At 39.7% G+C, this 14,161-nt stretch overlaps 1 protein-coding gene across 1 annotated transcript in view; it reads right to left on the bottom strand.

The window, feature by feature from the left end:
• Positions 1-2,868: 2,868 nt before the first annotated feature.
• ARL8B (ADP ribosylation factor like GTPase 8B) overlaps positions 2,869-14,161 on the bottom strand; it is a 29,780-nt gene continuing 18,487 nt past the window's right edge. Inside the window, exons 3-7 of the mRNA XM_063291611.1 lie at positions 11,783-11,856; positions 9,406-9,499; positions 8,157-8,224; positions 7,349-7,419; positions 2,869-5,116 (exon numbers count right to left, since the gene is read on the bottom strand). Of these exons, the coding sequence (XP_063147681.1) occupies positions 5,067-5,116; positions 7,349-7,419; positions 8,157-8,224; positions 9,406-9,499; positions 11,783-11,856 (357 nt within the window). The 3' untranslated portion in view covers positions 2,869-5,066. The remainder of the gene's footprint in view (positions 5,117-7,348; positions 7,420-8,156; positions 8,225-9,405; positions 9,500-11,782; positions 11,857-14,161) is intronic.

Below are 14,161 nucleotides of genomic sequence, written 5' to 3'. Positions count from 1 at the left end.
CAAAGCTCAAATGATTAGGATTTGGTTATGTTCAAATGAACTTTTTTCCCCCTGCTCTTAAATCTCTCAAAGAATCCTATCAAGTTCTGGTGGAACTCTAAGGATTTGCAGAACAGAGTTTGAAAATTCCTGGCTCAGTGGAGGCCTATTTTTAAAAAAGGGTCCCAGGACAGAGCCAGGAAATTAACAGCTAGTCAGCCCAAATCTGTTCCAGGTCAATTGGTAGAAACCGTAATCAAAGAAAAAATAAGCAAGGAAGGAAGGAAAATAAGTATATATTTTGCAGAAGTTAGTTTTGCCTCAACAGCATTCTAGAATTTTCTGAGAGTGTCAACAGGTTTGCAGATAGAGGTGACCTTGTTGATATTTTATATCTGGATTTTCTGGAAGCCTTTAACAGAAGTTCCTAATCAAAGGCTCTTCACTAAACATAGCAGTCTCTGTCCTTTTACAGATTAAAAAACAGAAAGCAAAGAATTGGAACAGATGAGCAATTTTCTCAGTGAAGGAGAAGAAATGGAGTCTCTTAAGTATCTGTATGCAGACGACTGTCGTGCTTTTTACTTTGCTTATAAACAATCCAAGGGTAAGCAGTAAGTTGTTGAAGTTTGTGGATGATACTAAACTATTCAGGATGGTAGAAGTAATTGTTAGGGCTCTCTTTAAACTGAGTGGGTCAACCTTATGATAAATGTGGTTCCGTTGAAGTCAAGGTAAACCGATATACTTTGAGAAAATGCCCCCACTGCCAAGTTCACTCCTTTGATGGGAACTGAGCTATCAGTTCTTAACCACAAAACTGATCCCAGGTTCATGGTGAATAGCCCAATGTAGATGGACTCAATTTGCAGCAGATAGGAAAATGGCAAATTCATCCTAGGGATCAAATGCATACAAGGGGTTTTTTAAAAATCCTCTACTGCCTTTATACAAATCTATGATGCATATGATAGATAAGAAAATCTGTCTTATACAATGTAATGCCATAAACTTTTGTATGCCTGCTGTCAATATCTGCAAACAACTGACCTCAGGTTGCACTGAGCAAAATGCTCATCTGGGTCTCTTTAGGCATTTCATCACTAGTAATAAAACACCGCTTCATTTTTGTAGTGAAACACACCGACAGCATCTGATCTTTGATCAGAATAAATTGGATTGGTGGGACAGCTACTACAGCATGCACAGTTCTAGACTCCACATCTGAAAAGGGCAACACAGAACTGAAAAAAGGTGTGCCAACCAAAATGGGGGTGCGGGGGAGAGACATGACCGAGGTGTATAAAGTCATTTGTGGCATGGAGAAAGCGGACAAGTTTTCCCTGTTATCCCAAAGCATGGCAAATAGTGACCATCCAATGAAGCTGATTGGATGGCATTCTGGAACATAATGTTTCTCACACGGCACATAACATGTGGAATTTGTTACAAGATATGTCTACGCGGTGGCGCTGCGGGTTAAACTGCTGAGCTGCTGAGCTTGCCGATCGGAAGGTTGGCGGTTCGAATCCACATGACGGGGTGAGCTCCCGTTGCTAGTCCCAACTCCTGCCAACCTAGCAGTTCGAAAACATGCCAATGTGAGTAGATTAATAGGTACCGCTTCAGCGGGCAGGTAACAGCGTTCCATGTAGTCATGCCGGCCACATGACCACGGAAGTCTCTACGGACAAACGCCGGCTCTTCGGCTTTGAAACGAAGATGAGCACCGCCCCCTAGAGTCAAACACGACTGGACTTAATGTCAAGGGAAACCTTTACCTTTACCTATGATGTCTACTAACTTGGATGGCTTTGCGGGGGGTAGATAAATTCACGAGGACGTCTCTCAAGAGCTTTTGGTCTTAGATTCAATGTTACCTCTGGGTTGGGGCAGCACTCAACAGTCAGGGAAGAATGACAGCAGAAGGGTATGTCTCTACCTCCTGCTTGCAAACACACCAAAGATATCTGGTTGGCCACTGTAAGAAAAACCTGCTGTAAGAGGGACTTTGGCCTTATCCAGCAGGCCTTATGCTTAAGTCAAAGTAGGCTAGCGTGATCGCTTACCTGTTCCGCTTTAGAGTTAGAATACAACAAAATATTAAATAGAGTAAATTAGATGTGACAATTATGGTGAGATATATACAATCCTCTTGTGATATGGGGGTCTTCACATTTATGCTAGATTGATTACACTGGCAGAAGTTCTAAGGCAAGGGTGGGAAAACACTTATCTCAGGAGCAATGCATAATTTGGCGATGACATGCCAAAGGTCTATGCTGGAGGCAACTAGGGCCACCAATCTTTTTGTCTCCTTCTCAGATGATTCTGCTCTTTTGAGAGAACTGAATATGCAGTAGACTTGAAATTATTCTAAAGCCTTTCATTTTTCCTCCCTAGTTTTAAGCACTTAGTGGGTAAGCAACTTTTTTTGTAAAGAAGAAAATGTACAAGAATACATTTTTCTGTTAAATAAAATAGGTAACTGGCTATACTTTTTTTTTCTTTTTGCCTTCAAGCCAGTCTTGACTCCTGCAGTTTTCTTGACAAGATTTTGGAAGTGGCTTACCCTTGCCTTCTTCCTAGGGCTGAGAGAGAGACTGGCCCAAGGTCATCCAGCTGGCTTCATGCCTAAGGCAAGACTAGAACTCAGGACCTCCTGGTTTCTAGCCTAATGCCTTTAACCATTACACCAAAACTGGTTCATATGCACTAATTTTAGAATACACAATGCATAGAATATGGTCTCTAACTCATGCATTTAAGTTCTTGTAGCATATAAAGCAGACACTCAAGTTTGAGGGAAATAACTGGAGTAGATCTGTACTCCTACATATTTCAACTAGGCAATGGTTCTTGAGGAGTCAAGTAATATAAATATCAACATGACCCTGAAAACTTAAGTTTATTGGATAAAGCTAAATAGCAGTAAACAAACAAAATGCATTCCACCTAAATAAAAAATTCACATATTTACAGAATTTCATAAATGTGTAAGTTGTTCACATGCCAAGATTAATGCACAGATTAAAAAGTTGGTAGTGGCTTGGGGATGTCAAAACACTGAAAGCCGTGTGGTATACACTAAAATTCAAATATATTGAATTCAGCAAAAGGCCAGTTACCTAAACAATAATTTAGTTCCTGCAGGAAAGGTTGACATTTTCTAATTCAGTTTCCTTATTTTTTTAGGCACAAGCAGAATTGCTCTTGACAAGTACAGCGGTCCATAGTGAGCTACGTATACAATAGTGAGTTAGTGAACCTTCTCTACAGCACCAACCATATAGGATTTTATTGAAGCATACAGAAGTTAAAATTACAAGCTCAATTTGTAAATGGAAACAATACTTGTGTCTTGCAACAGTGCAGGAATTTGTATGGGAACTGTAAGGCCATGGCAGTTATAACTCAAAATTGATTGTGCAGGGGCACATTTCTAGGTTTGTAACCTTGGTCCAATCTTTATGGCAAAAATGGTGTAATTCAATACAGTATGTGTACATTACACCTGTAATGCTTTAGGCACACATTAAACTAGTCTAGGTTTGCTGCCACTGTAGCTTCTCATTTTACTTTCTCCAGATGATCTAACAGAACTATGACCGGCTTATACAAACATTTCATGTGTTACTGTAAAGGTACCATCTATGCCTTTTGGCAAAGAATCCTTCAAAATAACACAGAATGTCTATATAAGACCAGAGGAGTTTTGCCATGCATGCAAGTAACAAAAAGAAATATACTATAGCTAATAGCAGTACTTGATCCAATATAAAATGTTCATTTTTTGAGAAACAATTTGTACTTGAACAAGCACATAAGAAGGTACCTTTGGACGCACCAAACATATATTAAACAAGGACTCTGAACAGCATTTAAATACATGCAGGTGCTCCTTAAAATAATAATACAGTGAGGGGCAACAGAAACACCTGTACCATGTATTTGCATACTGTGGCCTACCTCAACACTACTGCATGGGTAACTTCAGCTTCGACAAATTTGTTTAAATATTGACACTACCAAGAACATAAAGATATGCAAGTAGTGTTACAGTTTTTCCAGTTCATGTAACCTCTATGCTGCAGAAGCTAACTGAGAAAGAGGATCACTTCATAAATTTTCTTGTGCTTCAAGACACAATTTAATGTTTCATAGCCTATGAACTTTATACATGATTACACAGTGAGAAGCAGGCAAACCTAGTGTTGTCACAATAGCCTAGGTATTTAGCACCAAGTGCAACTGTGCACAACTACTCCATTAATAGAAGAAAAAGCTAGACAGTGACATATATTTTTGTGCTGGAAATCAACATGACATCCAGAGCGTCATACAGCTATACAGTCTATGCAAAGCATTTCTAGAAGAAAAATGTGATTGTTCCATCTAATTCAACATTACATTATTTGTATGTTCAATTTTTTGAGAGGTTGATTTTGAAGTATTTTATTTCTTGCTCCACTTAAAAGAACTTTAGCATATATAAAGAAATTAGCAATGTCCTGCACAATACAAAAAAAGCTGACAATCTGACATTTTTTATTCATTGGGAGGAATACAATTTGAGAATTTATAATTTAGTGATTTAATATCTAGTGCCTGGCACTTCCCATTGAAACCATTTTATAATATACATCACATGCATCTGAGAGGAAAATTAGTATCCCATTTAAACAGTGTTGGAAAAGCTTTATAAGAGGTGACGTAATCCCTGTGCTGCCACGTGCCAGCATTTCCAATGAGCAGCTAAATATGAGAATGAAATAATTGTGCAGAAAATCTAATATAAAAATCTGGATCAGGAAGACCAGAGCAAAAAAATTAATAAATTCTGGAGAAGAGGTACCCACTGCCACTGTCTAGATGAAATGAATAAAAAACATTTGCACGACTTATGACAACTCTAGCCAACTCTTTGACAGAAGTAGGATTATAAGTCATTCAGCAGTGTGCATGGAGGCATGAACTGTGAAAAAAGGCAATTCCTTGGACACAGGAGGACTATCCTGGATAACAATTCATCACGGAGGGAGTAGACAATTGAGAATATGGCCAAATGAGCAGTTATCTGGATGTTTTCAGCTTCTTCGAGACTTTGAGTGCTGAATAAGCCACTGAAGTGTGATATCTAACAAAAAGAGAAACATGGCAATTGGTTTTCAAGATAATTGCTGTACCTGATCATCCTTAAAAATCAGCATTTAAGCTAAGGGGCACAAGAATTCTCTTTTCCAGATTCCAGAGACATCCACTGTTAAGATAACAAGCAGAAGCATATTCTTTGTGGCTGAATCAGTTACGAAAATATTTCTGAGGCTTGTTAAAATTCTGTAGCAAGGTTATTTGGACAGGCTTTGGTAATTATAGTTCATTCAATATGTGTTCCTGCTGTATTGCTAGTGTTTTCGTGCAGAGAGGGCATGCTACGGACCCCGTCTGTCAAACAATTTCATCTGGCGGGGTCCAGGAAGCGGGCCTTCTCCGCAGTAGCTCCCGCCCTGTGGAACATGCTGCCCCCGGAGGTGAGATTGGCCCCATCGCTCCTGGCCTTTCGGCGGAGTCTGAAGACCTGGTTCTGCCGCCTTGCTTGGGGTGGAGAGGGGAATAGATCTACATGGGGATGGCTGCTATAGACGACTCCTCCCACACTTGGACTGTTTTAGATCTTTCATCGCTTGGATTTTTATTCTTTATTTTTATTTCTATTTATAGTATTTTTATTGTATTTTATTATTCTGATGGTTTTAATCATTTGTTGTAAACCGCCCAGAGGCCTCCGACAGGAGGAGATGGGCGGGGATAAGATATATAGATAGATAGATAAGATAGATAAGATAGATAAGATAGATAAGATAGATAAGATAGATAAGATAGATAAGATAGATAGATAGATAGATAGATAGATAGATAGATAGATAGATAGATAGATAGATAGATAGATAGATAGATAAAATATTAAGAACTTCAGTGCAGGCAACAGGGCCACCCAAGTGCTAATTCAAATTCTCTTAGCCAGCAGGTGTTATTCTAAGAAAGCCAGTTCTAAATGATTCATTGATTCATTTATTTTTCAAATTTTGTCACCGCCCATCTCTTTCAAAAGAGGGACTCTTTTAGCAAGATCCTTTGTGCACAGTCAAGAGTTTTTATTCGCAAAGCAAGACTTTTGCTATCAACTGTGCTAGACATTTCATTAAAAGTTGTGTGCAAGAAAATCAGATTCCTGTAAAAGAAAAAAAAAGTATAAATCGAAGTAGCCCTGTAGCACATACGGATCTTGCCTTGCATTTAACTGGACTGAATCACTACTTGAAAGCATGTTATACAGATTTCAATGCAATTCCTTTTGTAGTATGAATTCCTTGAATATTTAATGTTGCTGAATTTGCACATTGTGATATCAAAGGTAATGTGACCTATGGATTGCCCACCAATTTTAAGAAATACCCAGTGTATATAAAAATGAGTCCAGAAATAAGCTGCTATATGTAATACCAGGCAAACTACCACAAAACTGGGAAAAGATTAAACAACTACTAGAAAATACATACTGAAAAAATATTCACACATTCTTGAATTCTAAATCAGCGTCATCTAGGTGGCAAATACCTTTGTATAAATGAGGTTGATGTGAAAATAGCCATTCTGTGACCATTATAAAACTGAGCTTTGTAATTTATGGCACCTTAATTTCTTTCCTTGAATAGAAATATTCAAGGACTCTAGAGGCAAGTGCTTTATTTTAACACATACTAGCTTTCCAATTGTTTTTAATTAACACAAAACATCTGAAGAAATCAGGAAGGCTACATGTGTCTGAGGCTCATCCCTTTTTATACAAAGATTAATAGAAGAGAAGAAACTATGGGTTCAGCAACATTAAGTTCTACAGGCACATGGGTCATAGAATCATAGAGTTGGAATTGACCTTAGAGATCATCTAGTCCAACCCTTTCACAGATGACCATCCATCCTTGTTTGAAGATATCTAACAAAGGAAAACTCACAACTTCATGGAGCATCCTGTTCCACTGGCTGACAGCTTGATGTCTAGCCTGAACCTGCTTTCTTTAGTTCTACCACCACCCGCTGGGCAACACAGAATAAATCCACTCCCTCATCTTGTGAAAACCCTTCAGATATTTGAAGATTGCTATCATATCTCCTCTGAGTCATCTTTTTTGTAAGCTAAACATACCCAGATCCTTTAACTGTTCCTCATAGACTTGGTTCCCAGAGCCTTCACCATCTTAGTAGCCCTCCTCTAAACTTGCTTCAATTTGTCATTGCCCGTTTTGAACTGTGATACCCACGGGCAACAAGCTGAGTACGTCAAAGCCAGCAACTGAATTGTTATTACCTATATTGTCCTTTTCTTTGCAGGAAATGGAGTAGCAGCAGATTTCTCTGTCTTGAATAGCAGCCAGGTTCCTGGAAAAGAAGCAGCTCATAATTTGGTGAAAATCCACAGCAACATCCTATTAAACTTGACATAACTGTGATTCACATTAAAATACAAATTATTCTTAATTATAAAGGCAATTTATTGGAAGCTTTCTCTCCTATGACAGTAGACATATTTGCACATCAAAATAAATCATAATTAAAATAAACCACAGTTAAGAAGCCCAGACACAGGTCATTTCACAGATCAGCAAATAGACTATTCTTTTTTTAAAAAAAATCTGTGATATATGCTGGACATACCCCTATTTACCACTGATGGACGATATCCCAAAGGTCCCCGTGAGGATGAAGAAATAGCATATCATCACATGACCCCATTTCTTACTATCCATACTGCAGAAAGAAGGCATTGTTATGCCACTTCCATGCTCCTGATGCCCTCAAAAAACAACCCTCTGAGAAAGAACCCCAAGTTAGGGAGAGTGCTTGCTACCCATCCTAAGCCACTCTGCAGTTTGATTTAGCACGTCATCCAAACTGAGACAGGATTCCACATTGTGATTAAGGCAGAGAGCTTACATACTGAATCGATGATTTGACCCATGGTTTATTTTAGCCATGTGACTTCTGAACCTGGAAGGAGGCCTGTTAAGAAATAATGGCATGGCCTACTGTGCCATGTGAGCAGGGCTAATACAAAGCTAATCTCTAGAACATGTTTTTTAACCTTACTCCTTAAGATATGCTTGATTCTCACTTACATTTTTTCAATAAGCTGCTTCTCATCCAGTGCATTAGCAAGATCTCTTTTGTTTCCAAGTACTAGAACCTGAAAACAGAAAATGTACTGATTTTAACACTTACCTTCTTTTAGGAAGGAAGCAGCTAAATTTCACTTCAACAAGACATCAATTTTTCATAACACAGAGCATGGAGGAAATAAAGCACTCATATAAAGGAACTAAAGTTGTAGCATGATAGGAATAGCCAATCTTTTTTAAAAATGTATTACGGATGAGTGACAAATATCAGACGTTCCTCTAGACAAGGGACAGACATGCTTTTCCGAGCTAGGAGAACACTTATTTTTTTCAGTTGGGCTACCAGTGGCATGGCCAAAACATCAGAGGGCAGAATTTTCAGTCCTTTCTTCATTTTTTAAACATAAAAGAGATGCAGTAAACTTATCAAAAGACAAGCTTAATATTTTATGTTTAAAATAGCAGAAAATCATACTGATCTTGTCTGGTGGCATGATTCTGGGGGGCACTGGCTGCCCAGCTCTGCTCTAAGCAGCATTATATTCATACGTAGCTTGCACCTTCACAGATGTCATCTCTCATAACTTTCTATGTTATTGCTCTCTTGGCTGTGGAGCAGACAGCAGTACACAAAGCAGGAGGGAGTACAGAACAGGCTGGGCTAGCCTGACAGTATGATAGCCAGATCAGCCATAGGCCTTATCAGAAGAACACAGAAGCTGCAGGGAAAACCCTTCCAAAAAGAAAATTTGGTATAGTAGACAAGAAACCGAACAGTACAAGACGGAAACAATTGGCTAATAGTTAATCATTTCAGGTCAGTCTTTTTCTGCACTGCTAGTCCAAAGCCTTCTACTTTCTCTTGTGAAACAACATGTTCCTGTCCTGCTTAATAATTTACCCGATACGTCAAGATATTTTAAACCACTCCTCCTTTTAGCGACTTGCACATTGGTCGACATTTTTAGTATATTTCTATGGCCTATTGCTGTGGAAGCTTTTAGAAGGCCTATTTTGACATGTATTGTATGAGACTTAAAAAAATAATATTAGCATCAAAGAAAGGTTTACGTGACAAAGATGTGCTTAACAAGCAATATATAAAACTTCAAAAAAAGCTGTCCACAGGCAACAATGTAATTACTTTTTAAACAAATTAAAATTGCAAACACATTTCCTCATCAATTCCTTCAAAAGTTTCACTTTACAATTTTGTATAGGAGGCAGGACTAGCATGTTGACTACTCACAGGAATTCCTTGTAGCTGTGGTTTGTCTAGAAGATTGTGCAACTCATTTCTAGAAGCTTCTATTTTTTCACGATCTGCAGCATCTACCATATAGCTGTCAAAATAATTAGTTTGAACCAGTTTGTGCAATGAAAGGTATACCAGTCCAGTCCAGCAATATTACCACCACTCCCCTCCCAACAGCATCTGAAATAGCTAGGAATTTCAACTAAGTACTACAAAAGGTATCAGAAATTGCAAGCCAATCTAGTTTAGTGACTAAAACTGGGTAATATGACCCCACAGCACTCATCAAAGCCTTAAGTTATGGCACAGCATGGCTAAAATATAAATTAAAGTATATTGAAACGTTTCAGAATTCTCCCTCAAAATGAATTATAGACAATCAGTCATTATAGACAAGGAATGAGATTCAAGAGAAGGCAAGGAAACAGTATGAAACTCAAGCCAAATTTGGAAATGGCAAGATTGATCATCTTTGGGAACAGTATTAACTAAACATATTCCAGTGCTGTATTTTAAATATGTCTATATCCATTTTTGTAACACAGAGTTTCGACATTCTAATTCTATTTTGTGCCTCTGTAGAGTTCCAGTCTGGCTTCTAAGCTATGTTAAATATGGTACAACAGTGAATTCCAAATTTTCATTTATATTGCAAACATTAGAAACACTTCCTTTTAAACAGACTTCATCTAACAATAATGTAATCTCACAGAAATTACAGAGCCATACTTAACTCAAATATTTACATTCAGATTATTGACAGAGTAATACAAGAAAAAGCTGCAGCAAATCTCCTTTCACTAATTAATAATAATAATTTCATTTTTGTAATACTGTTTTTTTAATATTCCCTGTTTGGAATGCTTTGTCATGTCATTATGTTGTAAACCACCATGAGTCCTTAGGGAATACAGTGGTTTAGAAATACAGAAAATAAATAAATTATATTGCAATTCATTGTTTTGTCTGGACCAAGGAACAAAGGTTCCTAATATTAACTTTTCCTGTTTATAACAAGACAGTATGAAATTAGAAACCTGCATTCATCATGTTTTGGTTCACCATAATGCTCAAACACAGGCCTATTCTTAAAAAAAACAACCTTGCTAGTCTCAAATTTGCTAAGTAGAATTTGAGATTATGAAGTGCTACAGGTTAGTGCTACCAGATCTGAGCTGCAAAACTCTGACAACCACTCGATGGCAGCAAAGGATTAGAGTTTTCTATATCTCTTTGCCACCATTTAGTGGTCATCTGGATTTTTGCAGCCTCATCCTGGTAATCTTAGTATAGTCTGTGCGTAATCTTAGTAGTATAGTCTGAGCACCCTTTTTGCTTGAAGAGAGACATACGGCAGTTCTTGGGTTACAATGGCAATTGGGACTGGGACTGCCATTGCTAAGCGAAGCAGTTGTAAAGTATGACATCTCATGACCACAATGGCAATCCTGGTTGCTGTCATAACCCCAGGACCACATGGCATTAAGAGGCGGGTGTCCCAGGTAAGGCGCGTGGGCAGGCTGGCAATGGCTGGAGGGCACTGGGGAGCGCAAGTGAGCTGGCAAGGGCCACGGGCAGGCACTGAGGACAGCCAGTGGCTGGGCAGAAGAGGAGATGCTGCAGCTCCATGCAAGAGGGTCCAGGCGGGCAGGCACGCTACAGACTATGAAATCCCTGGGATCTTGTACTCCATAGTGGGCTCCTCAGGAGGAAAAGTGGCAGGAGCGACTTGCAACCTTCCCTGCTAGCTTCTCCACTAACTTTATTTGTTGGAAGCTGGCAGGGAAGGTCACAAATGGTGATCACATGACTGTGGCTTGCTGCAATGCCGTAATTGCCAGCCGGGAGCCTGAGCACTCAGATCGCGATCATGTGACTGCAGGGACACTGTGAAAGCCGCAACTTCATGGACTGATCGTAAGTCCCCTTTGTTCAACGCCATTGTAATTTTGAATGGTCGCTGAACGAGTGGTCATAACTTGAGGACTACCTATAAAATCAGCTTTTGAGAAGTGAGAGGCACATTGCAATTACTGTACATCACGAAAAAGGGTGAACAATTTTTATTTTGTGCTTTTTGGAACAGAGCTTTAAGTAAATTAGGTACATTAAGCTTAGCAGAGCCTTAATGCACCTATTTTGCTTCTTCCTTTGTTACATAAACAAATAAATTTATGCCATCATCTTGTGGGATTTTGTTACCAAATTTCTATAACAGGATCTGGGGGCCACAAAGAAGGGGATGGGATGAGACCTATAGGAACTCCATAGTTTTGTAGTGCAGACTTCCTACTAAACAGTTGGGAGTTACATGCAGCAAAACACAACAGAAAACGAAAACATTTAAAGTAACCAAAAGAAAAACACTTACACAATTGCATTAACCCCTCTGCAGTAGCGTTCCCACATACTTCGGAACCGTGGCTGTCCTCCTATATCCCAGATCTTTTAAGAGAGATAAAAAGAATTATACCTGGAGGTTTTTGCGAGTTATGGAGCACTATAGCTCAGAACATCCATTTACCAGGAAGAGCAACCAAACACCTCTTCTGATACTGTTGCAATATGAAAGGCGCTGGTTAAAGCCCCTCAGAGTTCTGAACAATCCAAGCAGTGCTGTCAAGGTGACTTGTCCCTAAGCGCTGTGTGCCCAACAGCACAGCGCCTCTTCAGCCTGAATTGGATGCTACAGATTGAACAGATTTCATCAGCTTGCCTCTATTCCCAAAGAATCCCTTAGAAAACATCACAGGGCCTGCAGCCACCTTGTCCCTCCAGTACTTTCCCAAAAGGAACTGGGTCATACTGAATAGGTCCACTGGGCAGAAATCTGTGACTGCAATAAGAACAAAGAGGCACAAATGCTTTGCCACTGTTATTACTACTGTGGAGGCCAGTGCTTGGTCAAATTCACTTCTGGCCTTTTGCCACCATTGCTCTTTTTGTTGTTTATTCGTTTAGTCGCTTCCGACTCTTTGTGACTTCATGGACTAGCCCACGCCAGAGCTTCCTGTCAGTCGTCAACACCCCCAGCTCCCCCAGGGACGAGGCCGTCACCTCTAGAATATCATCCATCCACCTTGCCCTTGGTCGGCCCCTCTTCCTTTTGCCCTCCACCCTTCCTAGCATCAGCATCTTCTCCAGGGTGTCCTGTCTTCTCATTAGGTGGCCAAAGTATTTCAGTTTTGCCTTGAATATCATTCCCTCAAGTGAGCAGTCTAGCTTTATTTCCTGGAGGATGGACTGGTTTGATCTTCTTGCAGTCCAAGGCACTCTCAGAATTTTCCTCCAACACCACAGTTCAAAAGCATCGATCTTCCTTCTCTCAGCCTTCCTTATGGTCCAGCTCTCGCAGCCATATGTTACTACCGGGAACACCATTGCTTTAACTATGCGGGCCTTTGTTGTCAGTGTGATGTCTCTGCTCTTAACTATTTTATTGAGATTTCTCATTGCTCTTCTCCCAAGGATTAAGCGTCTTCTGATTTCCTGACTGCAGTCAGCATCTGCAGTAATCTTCACACCTAGAAATACAAAGTCTTTCACTGCTTCTACATTTTCTCCCTCTATTTGCCAGTTATCAATCAAGCTGGTTGCCATAATCTTGGTTTTTTTCGGGTTTAGCTGCAAGCCAGCTTTTGCACTTTCTTCTTTCACCTTCATCATAAGGCTCCTCAGTTCCTCTTCACTTTCAGCCATCAAAGTGGTATCATCTGCATATCTGAGATTGTTAATGTTTCTTCCAGCGATTTTAACTCCAGCCTTGGATTCCTCAAGCCCAGCATGTCGCATGATGTGTTCTGCGTACAAGTTGAATAGGTAGGGTGAGAGTATACAGCCCTGCCATACTCCTTTCCTAATCTTAAACCAGTCCGTTGTTCCGTGGTCTGTTCTTACTGTTGCTACTTGGTCGTTATACAGATTCTTCAGGAGGCAGACAAGATGACTTGGTATCCCCATACCACTAAGAACTTGCCACAATTTGTTATGGTCAAAGGCTTTAGAATAGTCAATAAAACAGAAACAGATGTTTTTTCTGAAACTCCCTGGCTTTTTCCATTATCCATCGGATATTGGCAATTTGGTCCCTAGTTCCTCTGCCTTTTCTAAACCCAGCTTGTACATCTGGCAATTCTCACTCCATGAATTGCTGAAGTCTACCTTTCAGGATCTTGAGCATTACCTTACTGGCATGTGAAATGAGTGCCACTGTTCGATAGTTTGAACATTCTTTAGTGTTTCCCTTTTTTGGTATGGGATATAAGTTGATTTTTTCCAATCTGATGGCCATTCTTGTGTTTTCCAAATTTGCTGGCATATACCATGCATTACCTTGACAGCATCATCTCGCAAGATTTTGAACAGTTCAGCTGGGATGCCATCGTCTCCTGCTGCCTTGTTATTAGCAATGCTTCTTAAGGCCCATTCAACCTCACTCTTCAGGATGTCTGGCTCTAGCTCCCTGACCACACCATCAAAGCTACCCCCGATATTGTTATCTTTCCTATACAGATCTTCCATATATTCTTGCCACCTTTTCTTGATCTCTTCTTCTTCTGTTAGGTCCTTGTCATCTTTGTTTTTGATCATACCCATTTTTGATCATACCATTGCTCTAGATGCCTTTAATTAGTTTCATTTCCCACTGCTCTTCTGAAAACCAGTGGGAGCTGGCTGGGAGGAGAAGCTTGCAGAGGCAATCTCATTCAGTGGTCTGGCTGTATTCTTATACCAGTGACTAATCAGGCCC

This window comes from Candoia aspera, chromosome 2, assembly GCF_035149785.1.
Source record: "Candoia aspera isolate rCanAsp1 chromosome 2, rCanAsp1.hap2, whole genome shotgun sequence".
Lineage (NCBI taxonomy): Eukaryota > Metazoa > Chordata > Lepidosauria > Squamata > Boidae > Candoia > Candoia aspera.
This window is presented reverse-complemented; position numbering and strand designations above follow the sequence as displayed.